Here is a 15,959-nt window from a genome sequence, read left to right as displayed (position 1 = left end):
TCAACAAGTTCACGTACTAAATGTGGTTTTAAGAGAGATTTCAGGTTCTCACAGTGGTCTTTGGGTTCTAACACCACTTGGACTTACAGAAAACCAACACCGATTATGGTTTTCAAACATTTAATGGTTCGCTATATCAGCTGAAGTTATCCTTGTGACTAAGCGCAATGCCATGAGGCAGTGGGAGCATGGAGGTAAACTCCATGCATTCTCAATTATAGAACTATGTGGAGGTCAGCCTCAAAATGTGGTTCCTTAAACTGGCAAAGAAAAATCACGTTCTTCATTGTTTCTTTGTAGTCTCAATAGAAGAAATAGACAAGTTCTTTATTTCATTAAAACCATTTGCTACTTTTCAGGACAAAAGGTCTTCTTCCTTCAATAATGGCATTGTAATTCAGAAAAGAAGTTTATTAAACAATTTACTCAAATGGATGAACTTACCTGTGACTGCCATCTGGTAAGTGGCTCTGTCTTGCTTGTCCTGCAATCTGTACGGAATCCCATGGACTGCGGAGATCTCCACATGTGGATCATCAATCACAATGAGTACAGATAATTACACTCACATCCTAATGTTCAATGGTCACAGCAGTGGCCAATGCAGTAGCTGCTTCCTAAATCAGCAACTGATGTATGAGGGACAGAGTAAATGGGAAATCTGGGTTTATGATATGACAAAGAAATACATTACTTGTAGAAGCCTCCTGGTACTGGCAGGATACTAAACACAAACTAATTGTGATACAGCCTCTAACAGGCTCACTGTACCAGTAAATAATGAGCTACTGAATTTCCACATGCAAGTCACAAAAACTGAGGCTGCCACTACGTGTCTGTGGGTCATCCCAACCGCATCGCCTGATGAATTGTGTCCATCATGCACAATGGTCATGTCAGCTACCGGAGCAAAGTCTTGCTACCTCCGTAGTAATGATGGACTCGAAACTGCATAACGGCTGAAGTATCCCATATGCTTGCATTCACGCCTACCTGAAACAAAACCATGTACAGAAATAAACATCCGCATTGAGAGACCAGTATTAATTCTTACTACGAAGGCACTCTACACCACATTAATAACCTACTGGCAACTAATCCGGCCTTTCGTGCAACCAAAATATTTCCCACTTTACGTACTTCACACAGGAGAAAGATGACAAACATCAGTTCAAATAAACTTGCAAGCATTGGAAATATAAGAGAGTAAAGCTGCACTCGACTGGGCATGCATCCTACCATCACGCCGTCCGAAGTAAACAATAACAGCAGAGGAGCTGCGCCATTTTCTCGCACGCAGGGACGGCAACGTCTGAAAAACAGCGAACACATCCCGCCACCGGCGGAGCATGAGGGATATTCAATGATCAATATATGCGCACCCTGACGAACTGTCCTGTCATCTACCGACAATACCCCTGAGGTACATGCCCCTCCGCGAACACTACACGGCACTGCCGAACCAAATGCTGCCTGAAATACCACTCCACAGTTTGTAAACTTATAAGCACCTGAAACGTAATTAAAGCCCTTCTGCCTTCTTGTCCACATGAAGTATTGTGGTTGTTATCAGGAATACAAAATATATTTGTGATTACATAAACTTTACATCAGGTACCCATCATATATGAGTTTGTTGTAAATGTAAACTGTGCTGTAGTTCACTGAAACATAATATAAAATATTCTCTTTAGCACCACTTTAAAGAAACAATATTATGCCTCCTTTTTTTGGGAACCAGGAATCTGACCATCTCCTCACTGCGGTAAATTTTGCCTGACTGTTCCTCCCTCCAAGCAGCTGAGTAACCACGATCCTAACTTTGCGGTCTTATCGCGTTCCCTCAGTACTAATCTACACTTACCCACATGCTCCTGCCATCCTAAAGTGAACTGCGTTAATTTGTATTTTGGCTGCAATGTACCAGAGTAATAAGCATTTGTATAATCCATTTTCATCAAAATATTCTTTGCATTACGGCAAACCTGACACTATTTTAAATGAAGTTATTATAGAATCCCTTGACATTTTAGATTTCTTTACAGACAGTTACAGTGGTTATATGTGATTCCTCACGTAGCAAACGGAAAACGATTCACCACTGGGGGAGCCATCACACTTCTTACTAATGTACTGGTGAAATTGTTAAATGCAACTAAGAATATAAGGACATAATGCAGAGAGCTTATAACATTTCAATCTCTATCCATCTCCTACCCTTATTCAAAAGACTGAAACCTCTATCATTTCACACACACGAAAGTTTAACGTTACGTTAGAACAGTCCGGGAACTGAAACCAATAAGTGAAGAGAACGCTGTGGCAACGCAAAGACAGTCACCATTTCAACATATTTCACTAGGAGACAGGAACAAAATTCGAATGTCTAAGATACCAAAGACCACGAACAAAAGTGCTTTCAAGTATTTAGGCTGGAAGAGGGTTAAGAATTTTGATTAAACTTTATTTATTAATTTGTGGTTTATATAAAGTCAGTGTCAGAAGCTCATACAATGTAGCATAGATGACAATATTTGCTTTTAGGTTCATGAACATGCTCTTTCTTGCATGGAAATTTTAGAATGCCGTCTTCTGACAAATTATCAACAAACTGTGAAAGTGTGGAAGAATGGAGTCATGTTTTCATATTTGTTATCTTTTATTTCTAATACATTAATCTGTTACCAGAATAATGGTTAATTGCAAATGTTGGTAAACAAACTGCTAAGGAAAATATTGTTGAATGAAGATTTCAGTCTACAATTATTACACGTATAGCACAAAATTTCTCAGGTTATGTGCATCTCATGTTACTTGTAGGATAATAAAAGGAAGGAAGGTGGCATTTCAATAATATTGATGCACAAGGCATGCACGTACTGTGTTTGAAAGAATATTTATTGTAACTGGCCACTTCATTGACGTGGGGGGGGGGTGTGGCATGGAAACATTACGATGGATTTTAGGGAAATATGTTTTGAACCTCTGAGATGATTGGAAATGGCTGACCACGGATTCCCATGTGCAGGTGTTGTTATTACTCTTGATTAATCTCCCAACTGTAGGCTGCTACTTATAGTGGCAACGATATCAAATATTTTCCAAGTGGGCACAATGTATATTTTGTACTCCTTGGCCTTTGATTTAAGAATGATCACAATTTCCTGCATTGGAGAACATGACCACATTATGCTACTGAAAATTTTATCAATGGATAGTACCACACCAATGACCATGAAGTTGTAAACCCAACATCCCCGAATTAGAAAATGAAGAAACACAGTAAATATTATTGAAGAGGCAGCACTACATACATAGGAAGATAATATTAAAATCGTCTTCTAACTAGTTCGAACTCAGCAAGTACATGAATTATTGCTCCTGTCAGTATGACATCTGAGTTCTGAAAAATTACCTCACAATTACACTTCACATTCTGACAGAAGACTCTACACAAAGAGGCGAAATAACACGTGACGTTTACAGAAATTTGTTAAAAAGAGTTACAAAAGACAGGATACTACTCTACCTGTACAAAGGAAAGCACATCACAGAAAGGCGTGGGATACGAACCCACGGTCCCTGCGACCAAGAGGCTACAAGGACCGCGCGGCCACTTTGACGCAATGTACGATGTGACATTTCAGGTACTAAGGTTTTTTTCGTAATTTTGGTGGCATTTTTCCTCTGGACACGGCGATATTTTGCGAATGATTTATGTACTTTTCACAAAATACACACCGCAATGTAGAACTTACGTTGCCACTTATCAACTTCTCGTTACCTTGAACTTGAGGTCGCCGACAGGACGTTTGGCGTACGGAATTCCAAAGAAACGCCACTTAATATTTCTTGTTTCGGATAGATGCTAAAACATTTGCCTTCAGCAAACCTTGTTGCACTCTGACCATTTGTTTACTTGAGGTCTGCAATCTTCAGAGGCGAGGCTGCCAACGCGCAGATCCGACGGCCCACCATGTCTCCACGTCTGTGCGCTGGACTCCAGAGATCCAGATCCATTTTAAGTTACTGCATTATTTATTAGTAGCATAAATGGAAAGAAATCAATACTTTCGAATGGCATCGAGGACTAATCCAAAGTCAGCCAGTACTGATTCTGTCTTGAACAGTCGGCTGGTCCCATTTGAATAGTCGCCATTAAACTACGGTTGGAACTATTTGATTTCAGTCGGTAGGTATCAACGTAACTTATGTGTTCTAGAAATAGAGTTCTATGGGACCATCAACAAGATTAATTACCACCGTTCAATCACGTATTAACGCGTGCTACCTATAATGAATCTCAATGTAAGGAAGTCTTCTCGGTGACGTGAGAGAATAGAAACAAGTGAAACAACAATCCAACATAACACGCAAGAATATGTGCGGTTCGCCACATTGAGACATACGACTTCAGTGAGAAGATATTTCCATGCCATGTGTGCTCAGTAAAGACGTTTGTACGAGTTAGTAACACGTAAATCATATACAGACATCGCGTATCTGCAGAAGCTGGACCTATGTAATTTGAGAAAATTTATTCTATATAAAGATGACTGAGGTCACTGTAGTAATTACATGTAGTGTAATATAAAATTAAATAAATATTTTAATAAATTATTCTTCTTGTGACAACATATATACTTCCACAATGAAATATTCAATAACATCATATTTAAGTGATAAGTGATTGGTGTACATGCAATTACTGAAAGTATGTGTCCAATAAAATATCTTTGAAAAAAAATTAAATCAGGTATGAAAGTGAAGCCCAGAATATAATATACTTTTTAAAGTGACGGAATCGAATTTTTAAGTGTTTAATAATATACAATTAACCATAACGAGCTCAAGGTGCCCTCACATGCGCAAGTCATACGACTGCACTGCGCAACAACGTCTGCGCAGGTGCCCCACTAACCTAATCTAACAAAACCTAACCTAACCCAAGCCAACCAAAACGGGGTAATCTGCATCAGTGTAAAATGGTTTCCTGCGCACGAATTTTGGAAAAAGCGAATGGATGCTCAGAAATTATTGAAATTTTGTATGGACGTCATGCCACAGGTAAGTTAATGATATTCATACTCTATTATGTCTTATCGCTTTTTAGAAATTCGTACGAAGGCATCAAAGTCGTGAGGTGGAGGATGCGCAAAGTCGGCCACGACCACTTATCAATAACGATATTAAGCGCTCACACAATCCCCATATAACACAATTAGTGCTTATATGCGTGTAATATGTCATAACACGTCTAAAATTACATAATGTTTCCACAAGAAATATTTCTTCCAAAATTGATGCAGTGTAGATGTTGACGCAAATACATAGCAGATTCATGCGTAACGATGACCCAATCTAACTCACTATAAATAAGTATCATGTAACTAAAGAATCAAAATAAACATACGTGAATGATATTACGTCATTTATTAATATAAATCGCCTCACAAAAAAACTGAATATAAATTTCTGGTACATCAATTGCAATCTTTGGTGGGCGCGGAATTCGTGGCGCACGTCAAACTTGTGGTAACATATTAGTTTCCTATGTCAAACTTCTACAAAATATATCGAAAATATTGCCTCACATATACTCGAGGACACGACGTTCAAACACAAGGACGCAGTCTATCGGAAAAATACGGAACCAAAGATAAGACGTGCCATCTGTGACGAACTCAATGGAAAGAAATCAATACTTTCGAATTGCATCGACGACCAATCAGAAGCCAGTCAGTACTGATTCTGTCTTGGAACAGTCGGCTGGTCCCATTGGAATAGTCGCCATTAAACTACGGTTGGAACTATTTGATACCGGTCGGTCAGTATCAACGTAACTTTGTGTTCTAGGAATAGAGTTCTTCGGGACTATTAACAAGATTAATTACCACCGTTCAATCAAGTATTAACGGGTGCTACCTACACTGAATCTCAGTGTAAGGATGTCTTCTCGGTGACGTGTGAGAATAGAAACAATTGAAACAACAATCCAACATAACACGCAAGAATATGTGCGGTTCGCCACATTGAGACATACGACTTCAGTGAATGGACATTTCCATGCCATGTGTGCTCAGTAAAGACGTTTGTAAGAGTTAGTAACACGGAAATCATATACAGACATCGCGTATCTGCAGAAGCTTGACCTATGTAATTTGAGAACATTTATTCTTTATAACGATGACTGGGGTCACTGTAGTAATTACATGTAGTGTAATATAAAATTAAAAAATATTTTAATAAATTATTCTTCGTGTGACAACATGTATACTTCCACAATGAAATATTCAATAACATCATATTTAAGTGATAAGTGATTGGTGTACTTGTAATTACTGAAAGTATGTGTCCAATAAAATATCTTTGTAAAAAAATTAAATCAGGTATGAAAGTGAAGCCCAGAATATAATATACTTTTTAAAGTGACCGAATCGAATTTTTGAGTGTTTAATAATATACAATAAACCATAACGAGCTCAAGGTGCCCTCACCTGCGCAAGTCATACGACTGCACTGCGCAACAACGTCTGCGCAGGTACCCCACTAACCTAACCTAACCTAACCTAACCTAACCCAAACCAACCAAAACGGAGTAATCTGCATCAGTGCAAAATGGTTTCCTGCGCACGAATTTTGGAAAAATCGAATGGATGCTCAGAAATTATTGACATTTTGTATGGACGTCATGCCACAGGTAAGTTAATGATATTCATACTCTATTATGTCTTATAGCTTTTTAGAAATTCGCACGAAGGCATCAAAGTCGTGAGGTGGAGGATGAGCAAAGTCGGCCACGACCACTTATCAATAACGATATTATGCGCTCACACAATCCCCATATAACACAATTAGTGCTTATATGCGTGTAATACATCTTAACACGTCTAAAATTACATAATGTTTCCACAAGAAATATTTCTTCCAAAATTGATGCAGTGTAGATGTTGACGCAAATACGTAGCAGATTCATGCTTAACGATGACCCAATCTAACTCACTATAAATAAGTATCATGTAACGAAAGAATCGGAATAAACATTCGTGAATGATAGTACGTAATTTATTAATATAAATCGCTCACAAAGAAACTGAATATAAATTTCTGGTACATCAATTGCAATGTTTGGTTTGCGCGGAATTCGTGGCGCACGTCAAACTTGTGGTAACATATTGGTTTCCTATGTCAAACTTCTACAAAATATATCGAAAATATTGCCTCACATATACTCGAGGACACGACGTTCAAACACAAGGACGCAGTCTATCGGAAAAATACGGAACCAAAGATAAGACGTGCCATCTGTGACGAACTCAATGGAAAGAAATCAATACTTTCGAATTGCATCGACGACCAATCAGAAGCCAGTCAGTACTGATTCTGTCTTGGAAGAGTCGGCTGGTCCCATTGGAATAATCGCCATTAAACTACGGTTGGGATTATTTGATACCGGTCGGTCAGTATCAACGTAACTTTGTGTTCTAGGAATAGAGTTCTTCGGGACCATTAACAAGATTAATTACCACCGTTCAATCAAGTATTAACGGGTGCTACCTACACTGAATCTCAGTGTAAGGATGTCTTCTCGGTGACGTGTGAGAATAGAAACAATTGAAACAACAATCCAACATAACACGCAAGAATATGTGCGGTTCGCCACATTGAGACATACGACTTCAGTGAATGGACATTTCCATGCCATGTGTGCTCAGTAAAGACGTTTGTACGAGTTAGTAACACGGAAATCATATACAGACATCGCGTATCTGCAGAAGCTGGACCTATGTATTTTGAGAACATTTATTCTTTATAACGATGACTGGGGTCACTGTAGTAATTACATGTAGTGTAATATAAAATTAAAAAAATATTTTAAAAAAATATTCTTCGTGTGACAACATGTATACTTCCACAATGAAATATTAAATAACATCATATTTAAGTGATAAGTGATTGGTGTACTTGTAATTACTGAAAGTATGTGTCCAATAAAATATCTCTATAAAAAAATTAAATCAGGTATGAAAGTGAAGCCCAGAATATAATATACTTTTTAAAGTGACCGAATCGAATTTTTTAGTGTTTAATAATATACAATAAACCATAACGAACTCAAGGTGCCCTCACCTGCGCAAGTCATACGACTGCACTGCGCAACAACGTCTGCGCAGGTGCCCCACTAACCTAACCTAACCTAACCTAACCCAAACCAACTAAAACGGTGTAATCTGCATCAGTGCAAAATGGTTTCCTGCGCACGAATTTTGGAAAAATCGAATGGATGCTCAGAAATTATTGACATTTTGTATGGACGTCATGCCACAGGTAAGTTAATGATATTCATACTCTATTATGTCTTATAGCTTTTTAGAAATTCGCACGAAGGCATCAAAGTCGTGAGGTGGAGGATGAGCAAAGTCGGCCACGACCACTTATCAATAACGATATTATGCGCTCACACAATCCCCATATAACATAATTAGTGCTTATATGCGTGTAATACATCTTAACACGTCTAAAATTACATAATATTTCCACAAGAAATATTTCTTCCAAAATTGATGCAGTGTAGATGTTGACGCAAATACGTAGCAGATTCATGCTTAACGATGACCCAATCTAACTCACTATAAATAAGTATCATGTAACGAAAGAATCGGAATAAACATTCGTGAATGATAGTACGTCATTTATTAATATAAATCGCCTCACAAAGAAACTGAATATAAATTTCTGGTACATCAATTGCAATGTTTGGTGGGCGCGGAATTCGTGGCGCACGTCAAACTTGTGGTAACATATTGGTTTCCTATGTCAAACTTCTACAAAACATATCGAAAATATTGCCTCACATATACTCGAGGACACAACGTTCAAACACAAGGACGCAGTCTATCGGAAAAATACGGAACCAAAGATAAGACGTGCCATCTGTGACGAACTCAATGGAAAGAAATCAATACTTTCGAATTGCATCGACGACCAATCAGAAGCCAGTCAGTACTGATTCTGTCTTGGAACAGTCGGCTGGTCCCATTGGAATAGTCGCCATTAAACTACGGTTGGAACTATTTGATACCGGTCGGTCAGTATCAACGTAACTTTGTGTTCTAGGAATAGAGTTCTTCGGGACTATTAACAAGATTAATTACCACCGTTCAATCAAGTATTAACGGGTGCTACCTGCACTGAATCTCAGTGTAAGGATGTCTTCTCGGTGACGTGTGAGAATAGAAACAATTGAAACAACAATCCAACATAACACGCAAGAATATGTGCGGTTCGCCACATTGAGACATACGACTTCAGTGAATGGACATTTCCATGCCATGTGTGCTCAGTAAAGACGTTTGTACGAGTTAGTAACACGGAAATCATATACAGACATCGCGTATCTGCAGAAGCTGGACCTATGTTTTTTGAGAACATTTATTCTTTATAACGATGACTGGGGTCACTGTAGTAATTACATGTAGTGTAATATAAAATTAAAAAAATATTTTAATAAATTATTCTTCGTGTGACAACATGTATACTTCCACAATGAAATATTAAATAACATCATATTTAAGTGATAAGTGATTGGTGTACTTGTAATTACTGAAAGTATGTGTCCAATAAAATATCTCTATAAAAAAATTAAATCAGGTATGAAAGTGAAGCCCAGAATATATTATACTTTTTAAAGTGACCGAATCGAATTTTTGAGTGTTTAATAATATACAATAAACCATAACGAGCTCAAGGTGCCCTCACCTGCGCAAGTCATACGACTGCACTGCGCAACAACGTCTGCGCAGGTGCCCCACTAACCTAACCTAACCTAACCTAACCTAACCCAAACCAACCAAAACGGTGTAATCTGCATCAGTGCAAAATGGTTTCCTGCGCACGAATTTTGGAAAAATCGAATGGATGCTCAGAAATTATTGACATTTTGTATGGACGTCATGCCACAGGTAAGTTAATGATATTCATACTCTATTTTGTCTTATAGCTTTTTAGAAATTCGCACGAAGGCATCAAAGTCGTGAGGTGGAGGATGAGCAAAGTCGGCCACGATCACTTATCAATAACGATATTATGCGCTCACACAATCCCCATATAACACAATTAGTGCTTATATGCGTGTAATACATCTTAACACGTCTAAAATTATATAATGTTTCCACAAGAAATATTTCTTCCAAAATTGATGCTGTGTAGATGTTGACGCAAATACGTAGCAGATTCATGCTTAACGATGACCCAATCTAACTCACTATAAATAAGTATCATGTAACGAAAGAATCGGAATAAACATTCGTGAATGATAGTACGTAATTTATTAATATAAATCGCTCACAAAGAAACTGAATATAAATTTCTGGTACATCAATTGCAATGTTTGGTGGGCGCGGAATTCGTGGCGCACGTCAAACTTGTGGTAACATATTGGTTTCCTATGTCAAACTTCTACAAAATATATCGAAAATATTGCCTCACATATACTCGAGGACACGACGTTCAAACACAAGGACGCAGTCTATCGGAAAAATACGGAACCAAAGATAAGACGTGCCATCTGTGACGAACTCAATGGAAAGAAATCAATACTTTCGAATTGCATCGACGACAAATCAGAAGCCAGTCAGTACTGATTCTGTCTTGGAACAGTCGGCTGGTCCCATTGGAATAATCGCCATTAAACTACGGTTGTGATTATTTGATACCGGTCGGTCAGTATCAACGTAACTTTGTGTTCTAGGAATAGAGTTCTTCGGGACCATTAACGATATTAATTACCACCGTTCAATCAAGTATTAACGGGTGCTACCTACACTGAATCTCAGTGTAAGGATGTCTTCTCGGTGACGTGTGAGAATAGAAACAATTGAAACAACAATCCAACATAACACGCAAGAATATGTGCGGTTCGCCACATTGAGACATACGACTTCAGTGAATGGACATTTCCATGCCATGTGTGCTCAGTAAAGACGTTTGTACGAGTTAGTAACACGGAAATCATATACAGACATCGCGTATCTGCAGAAGCTTGACCTATGTAGCTTATATCTTAATTGCATCATGCTTGTGTTTCAATACAATATTTTTTTTTTATTTTCCGTCGTTTACACAAGCTTATTGTTAAAATCATATAAAATTTCACATAAAATTGTTACATTTTAAAATTGACGACATGTTTCGATATACAATCTGACCTGACGATGATAAGATTGTAAATCGAAACGTGTCGTCAATTTTAAAATTTAACAATTTTATGTGAAATTTTATATCATTTTAACAATAAGCTTGTGTAAACGACGGAAAATTAAAAAAAAAAAAAAATATTGACCTATGTAATTTGAGAACATTTATTCTTTATAACGATGACTGGGGTCACTGTAGTAATTACATGTAGTGTAATATAAAATTAAAAAAATATTTTAATAAATTATTCTTCGTGTGACAACATGTATACTTCCACAATGAAATATTCAATAACATCATATTTAAGTGATAAGTGATTGGTGTACTTGCAAATACTGAAAGTATGTGTCCAATAAAATATCCTTTTAAAAAAATTAAATCAGCTATGAAAGTGAAGCCCAGAATATAATATACTTTTTAAAGTGACGGAATCGAATTTTTGAGTGTTTAATCATATACAATTAACCATAACGAGCTCAAGGTGCCCTCACAAGCGCAAGTCATATGACTGTACTGCGCAGGTGCCCCACTAACCTAACCTAACCTAACCTAACCCAACCCAAACCAACCAAAACGGGGTAATCTGCATCAGTGCAAAATGGTTTCCTGCGCACGAATTTTGGGAAAAGCGAATGGATGCTCAGAAATTATTGAAATTTTGTATGGACGTCATGCCACAGGTAAGTTAATGATATTCATTCTCTATTATGTCTTATCGATTTTTAGAAATTCGCACGAAGGCATCAAATTGGTGAGGTGGAGGATGCGCAAAGTCGGCCACGACCACTTATCAATAACGATATTAAGCGCTCACACAATCCCCATATAACACAATTAGTGCTTATATTCGTGTAATACATCATAGCACGTCTAAAATTACATAATGTTTCCACAAGAAATATTTCTTCCAAAATTGATGCAGTGTAGATGTTGACGCAAATACGTAGCAGATTCATGCGTAACGATGACCCAATCTAACTCACTATAAATAAGTATCATGTAACGAAAGAATCGGAATAAACATACGTGAATGATAGTACGTAATTTATTAATATAAATCGCTCACAAAGAAACTGAATATAAATTTCTGGTACATCAATTGCAATGTTTGGTGGGCGCGGAATTCGTGGCGCACGCCAAACTTGTGGTAACATATTGGTTTCCTATGTCAAACTTCTACAAAATATATCGAAAATATTGCCTCACATATACTCGAGGACACGACATTCAAACACAAGGACGCAGTCTATCGGAAATATACGGAACCAAAGATAAGACGTGCCATCTGTGACGAACTCAATGGAAAGAAATCAATACTTTCGAATGGCATCGAGGACCAATCAGAAGCCAGTCAGTACTGATTCTGTCTTGGAACAGTCGGCTGGTCCCATTGGAATAGTCGCCATTAAACTACGGTTGGGATTATTTGATACCGGTCGGTCAGTATCAACGTAACTTTGTGTTCTAGGAATAGAGTTCTTCGGGACCATTAACAAGATTAATTACCACCGTTCAATCAAGTATTAGCGGGTGCTACCTACACTGAATCTCAGTGTAAGGATGTCTTCTCGGTGACGTGTGAGAATAGAAACAATTGAAACAACAATCCAACATAACACGCAAGAATATGTGCGGTTCGCCACATTGAGACATACGACTTCAGTGAATGGACATTTCCATGCCATGTGTGCTCAGTAAAGACGTTTGTACGAGTTAGTAACACGTAAACCATATACAGATTACGCGTATCTTCTGAAGCTGGACCTATGTATTTTGAGAACATTTATTCTTTATAACGATGACTGGGGTCACTGTAGTAATTACATGTAGTGTAATATAAAATTAAAAAAATATTTTAATAAATTATTCTTCGTGTGACAACATGTATACTTCCACAATGAAATATTCAATAACATCATATTTAAGTGATAAGTGATTGGTGTGCTTGTAATTACTGAAAGTATGTGTCCAATGAAGTATCTTTGTAAAAAAATTAAATCAGGTATGAAAGTGAACCCAGAATATAATATACTTTTTAAAGTGACGGAATCGAATTTTTGAGTGTTTAATAATATACAATAAACCATAACGAGCTCAAGGTGCCCTCACCAGAGCAATTCATACCACTGCACTGCGCAACAACGTCTGCGCAGGTGCCCCACTAACCTAAACTAACCTAACCAAACCTAACCTAACCTAACCCAAACCAACCAAAACGGGGTAATCTGCATCAGTGCAAAATGGTTTCCTACGCACGAATTTTGGAGAAACCGAATGGATGCTCAGAAATTATTGAAATTTTGTATGGACGTCATGCCACAGGTAAGTTAATGATATCCATACTCTCTTATGTCTTATCGCCTTTTAGAAATTCGCACCAAGGCATCAAAGTCGTGAGGTGGAGGATGCGCAAAGTCGGCCACGACCACTTATCAATAAAGATAATAAGCGCTCACACAATCCCCATATAACACAATTAGTGCTTATATGCGTGTAATACATCATAACACGTCTAAAATTACATAATGTTTCCACAAGAAATATTTCTTCCAAAATTGATGCAGTGTAGATGTTGACGCAAATACGTAGCAGATTCATGCGTAACGATGACCCAATCTAACTCACTATAAATAAGTATCATGTAACGAAAGAATCGGAATAAACATACGTGAATGATAGTACGTAATTTATTAATATAAATCGCTCACAAAGAAACTGAATATAAATTTCTGGTACATCAATTGCAATGTTTGGTGGGCGCGGAATTCGTGGCGCACGTCAAACTTGTGGTAACATATTGGTTTCCTATGTCAAACTTCTACAAAATATATCGAAAATATTGCCTCACATATACTCGAGGACACAGACATTCAAACACAAGGACGCAGTCTATCGGAAAAATACGGAACCAAAGATAAGACGTGCCATCTGTGACGAACTCAATGGAAAAAAATCAATACTTTCGAATTGCATCGAGGACCAATCAGAAGCCAGTCAGTACTGATTCTGTCTTGGAACAGTCGGCTGGTCCCATTGGAATAGTCGCCATTAAACTACGGTTGGGATTATTTGATACCGGTCGGTCAGTATCAACGTAACTTTGTGTTCTAGGAATAGAGTTCTTCGGGACCATTAACAAGATTAATTACCACCGTTCAATCAAGTATTAGCGGGTGCTACCTACACTGAATCACAGTGTAAGGATGTCTTCTCGGTGACGTGTGAGAATAGAAAAAATTGAAACAACAATCCAACATAACACGCAAGAATATGTGCGGTTCGCCACATTGAGACATACGACTTCAGTGAATGGACATTTCCATGCCATGTGTGCTCAGTAAAGACGTTTGTACGAGTTAGTAACACGTAAATCATATACAGACATCGTGTATCTTCTGAAGCTGGACCTATGTATTTTTAGAACATTTATTCTTTATAACGATGACTGGGGTCACTGTAGTAATTACATGTAGTGTAATATAAAATTAAATAAATATTTTAATAAATTATTCTTCGTGTAACAACATATACACTTCCACAATGAAATATTCAATAACATCATATTTAAGTGATAAGTGATTGGTGTACTTGCAAATACTGAAAGTATGTGTCCAATAAAATATCCTTGTAAAAAAATTAAATCAGCTATGAAAGTGAAGCCCAGAATATAATATACTATTTTAAGTGACGGAATCGAATTTTTGAGTGTTTAATCATATACAATTAACCATAACGAACTCAAGGTGCCCTCACATGCGCAAGTCATATGACTGCACTGCGCAACAACGTCTGCGCAGGTGCCCCACTAACCTAACCTAACCTAACCTAACCTACCCCAACCCAAACCAACAAAAACGGAGTAATCTGCATCAGAGCAAAATGGTTTCCTGCGCACGAATTTTGGGAAAAGCGAATGGATGCTCAGAAATTATTGAAATTTTGTATGGACGTCATGCCACAGGTAAGTTAGTGATATTCATACTCTATTATGTCTTATCGATTTTTAGAAATTCGCACGAAGGCATCAAATTCGTGAGGTGGAGGATGCGCAAAGTCGGCCACGACCACTTATCAATAACGAAATTAAGCGCTCACACAATCCCCATATAACACAATTAGTGCTTATATTCGTGTAATACATCATAGCACGTCTAAAATTACATAATGTTTCCACAAGAAATATTTCTTCCAAAATTGATGCAGTGTAGATGTTGACGCAAATACGTAGCAGATTCATGCGTAACGATGACCCAATCTAACTCACTATAAATAAGTATCATGTAACGAAAGAATCGGAATAAACATACGTGAATGATATTACGTCATTTATTAATATAAATCGCCTCAAAAAGAAACAGAATATACATTTCTGGTACATCAATTGCAATGTTTGGTGGGCGCGGAATTCGTGGCGCACGTCAAACTTGTGGTAACATATTGGTGTCCTAAGTCAAACTTCTACAAAATATATCGAAAATATTGCCTCACATTTACTCGAGGACACGACGTACAAACACAATGACGCAGTCTATCGGAAAAATACGGAACCAAAGATAAGACGTGCCATCTGTGACGACCTAAATGGAAAGAAATCAATACTTTCGAATTGCATCGAGGAACAATCAGAAGACAGTCAGTTATAATTCTGTCTTGGAATAGTCGGCTGGTCCCATTGGAATAGTCGCCACTAAATTACGGTTCGGATTATTTGATACCGGTCGGTCAGTATCAACGTAAATTTGTGTTCTAGGAAAAGAGTTCTT

At 37.6% G+C, this 15,959-nt stretch overlaps 1 protein-coding gene across 1 annotated transcript in view; it reads right to left on the bottom strand.

The window, feature by feature from the left end:
• LOC147870665 (transcription-associated protein 1-like) overlaps nt 1-15,959 on the bottom strand; it is an 82,108-nt gene that overhangs the window by 39,468 nt on the left and 26,681 nt on the right. Inside the window, exon 2 of the mRNA XM_087342216.1 lies at nt 445-993. Coding sequence (XP_087198342.1) covers nt 445-457 — 13 coding nt within the window. The 5' untranslated portion in view covers nt 458-993. The remainder of the gene's footprint in view (nt 1-444; nt 994-15,959) is intronic.

Source organism: Zootermopsis nevadensis, unplaced genomic scaffold (assembly GCF_977971745.1).
Source record: "Zootermopsis nevadensis isolate Lab colony 2312 unplaced genomic scaffold, Znev_1.0 Znev_ptg000227l, whole genome shotgun sequence".
Lineage (NCBI taxonomy): Eukaryota > Metazoa > Arthropoda > Insecta > Blattodea > Termopsidae > Zootermopsis > Zootermopsis nevadensis.
Note: the sequence above shows the minus strand (reverse complement) of the source record. Positions and strands in the feature narration are given on the sequence as shown.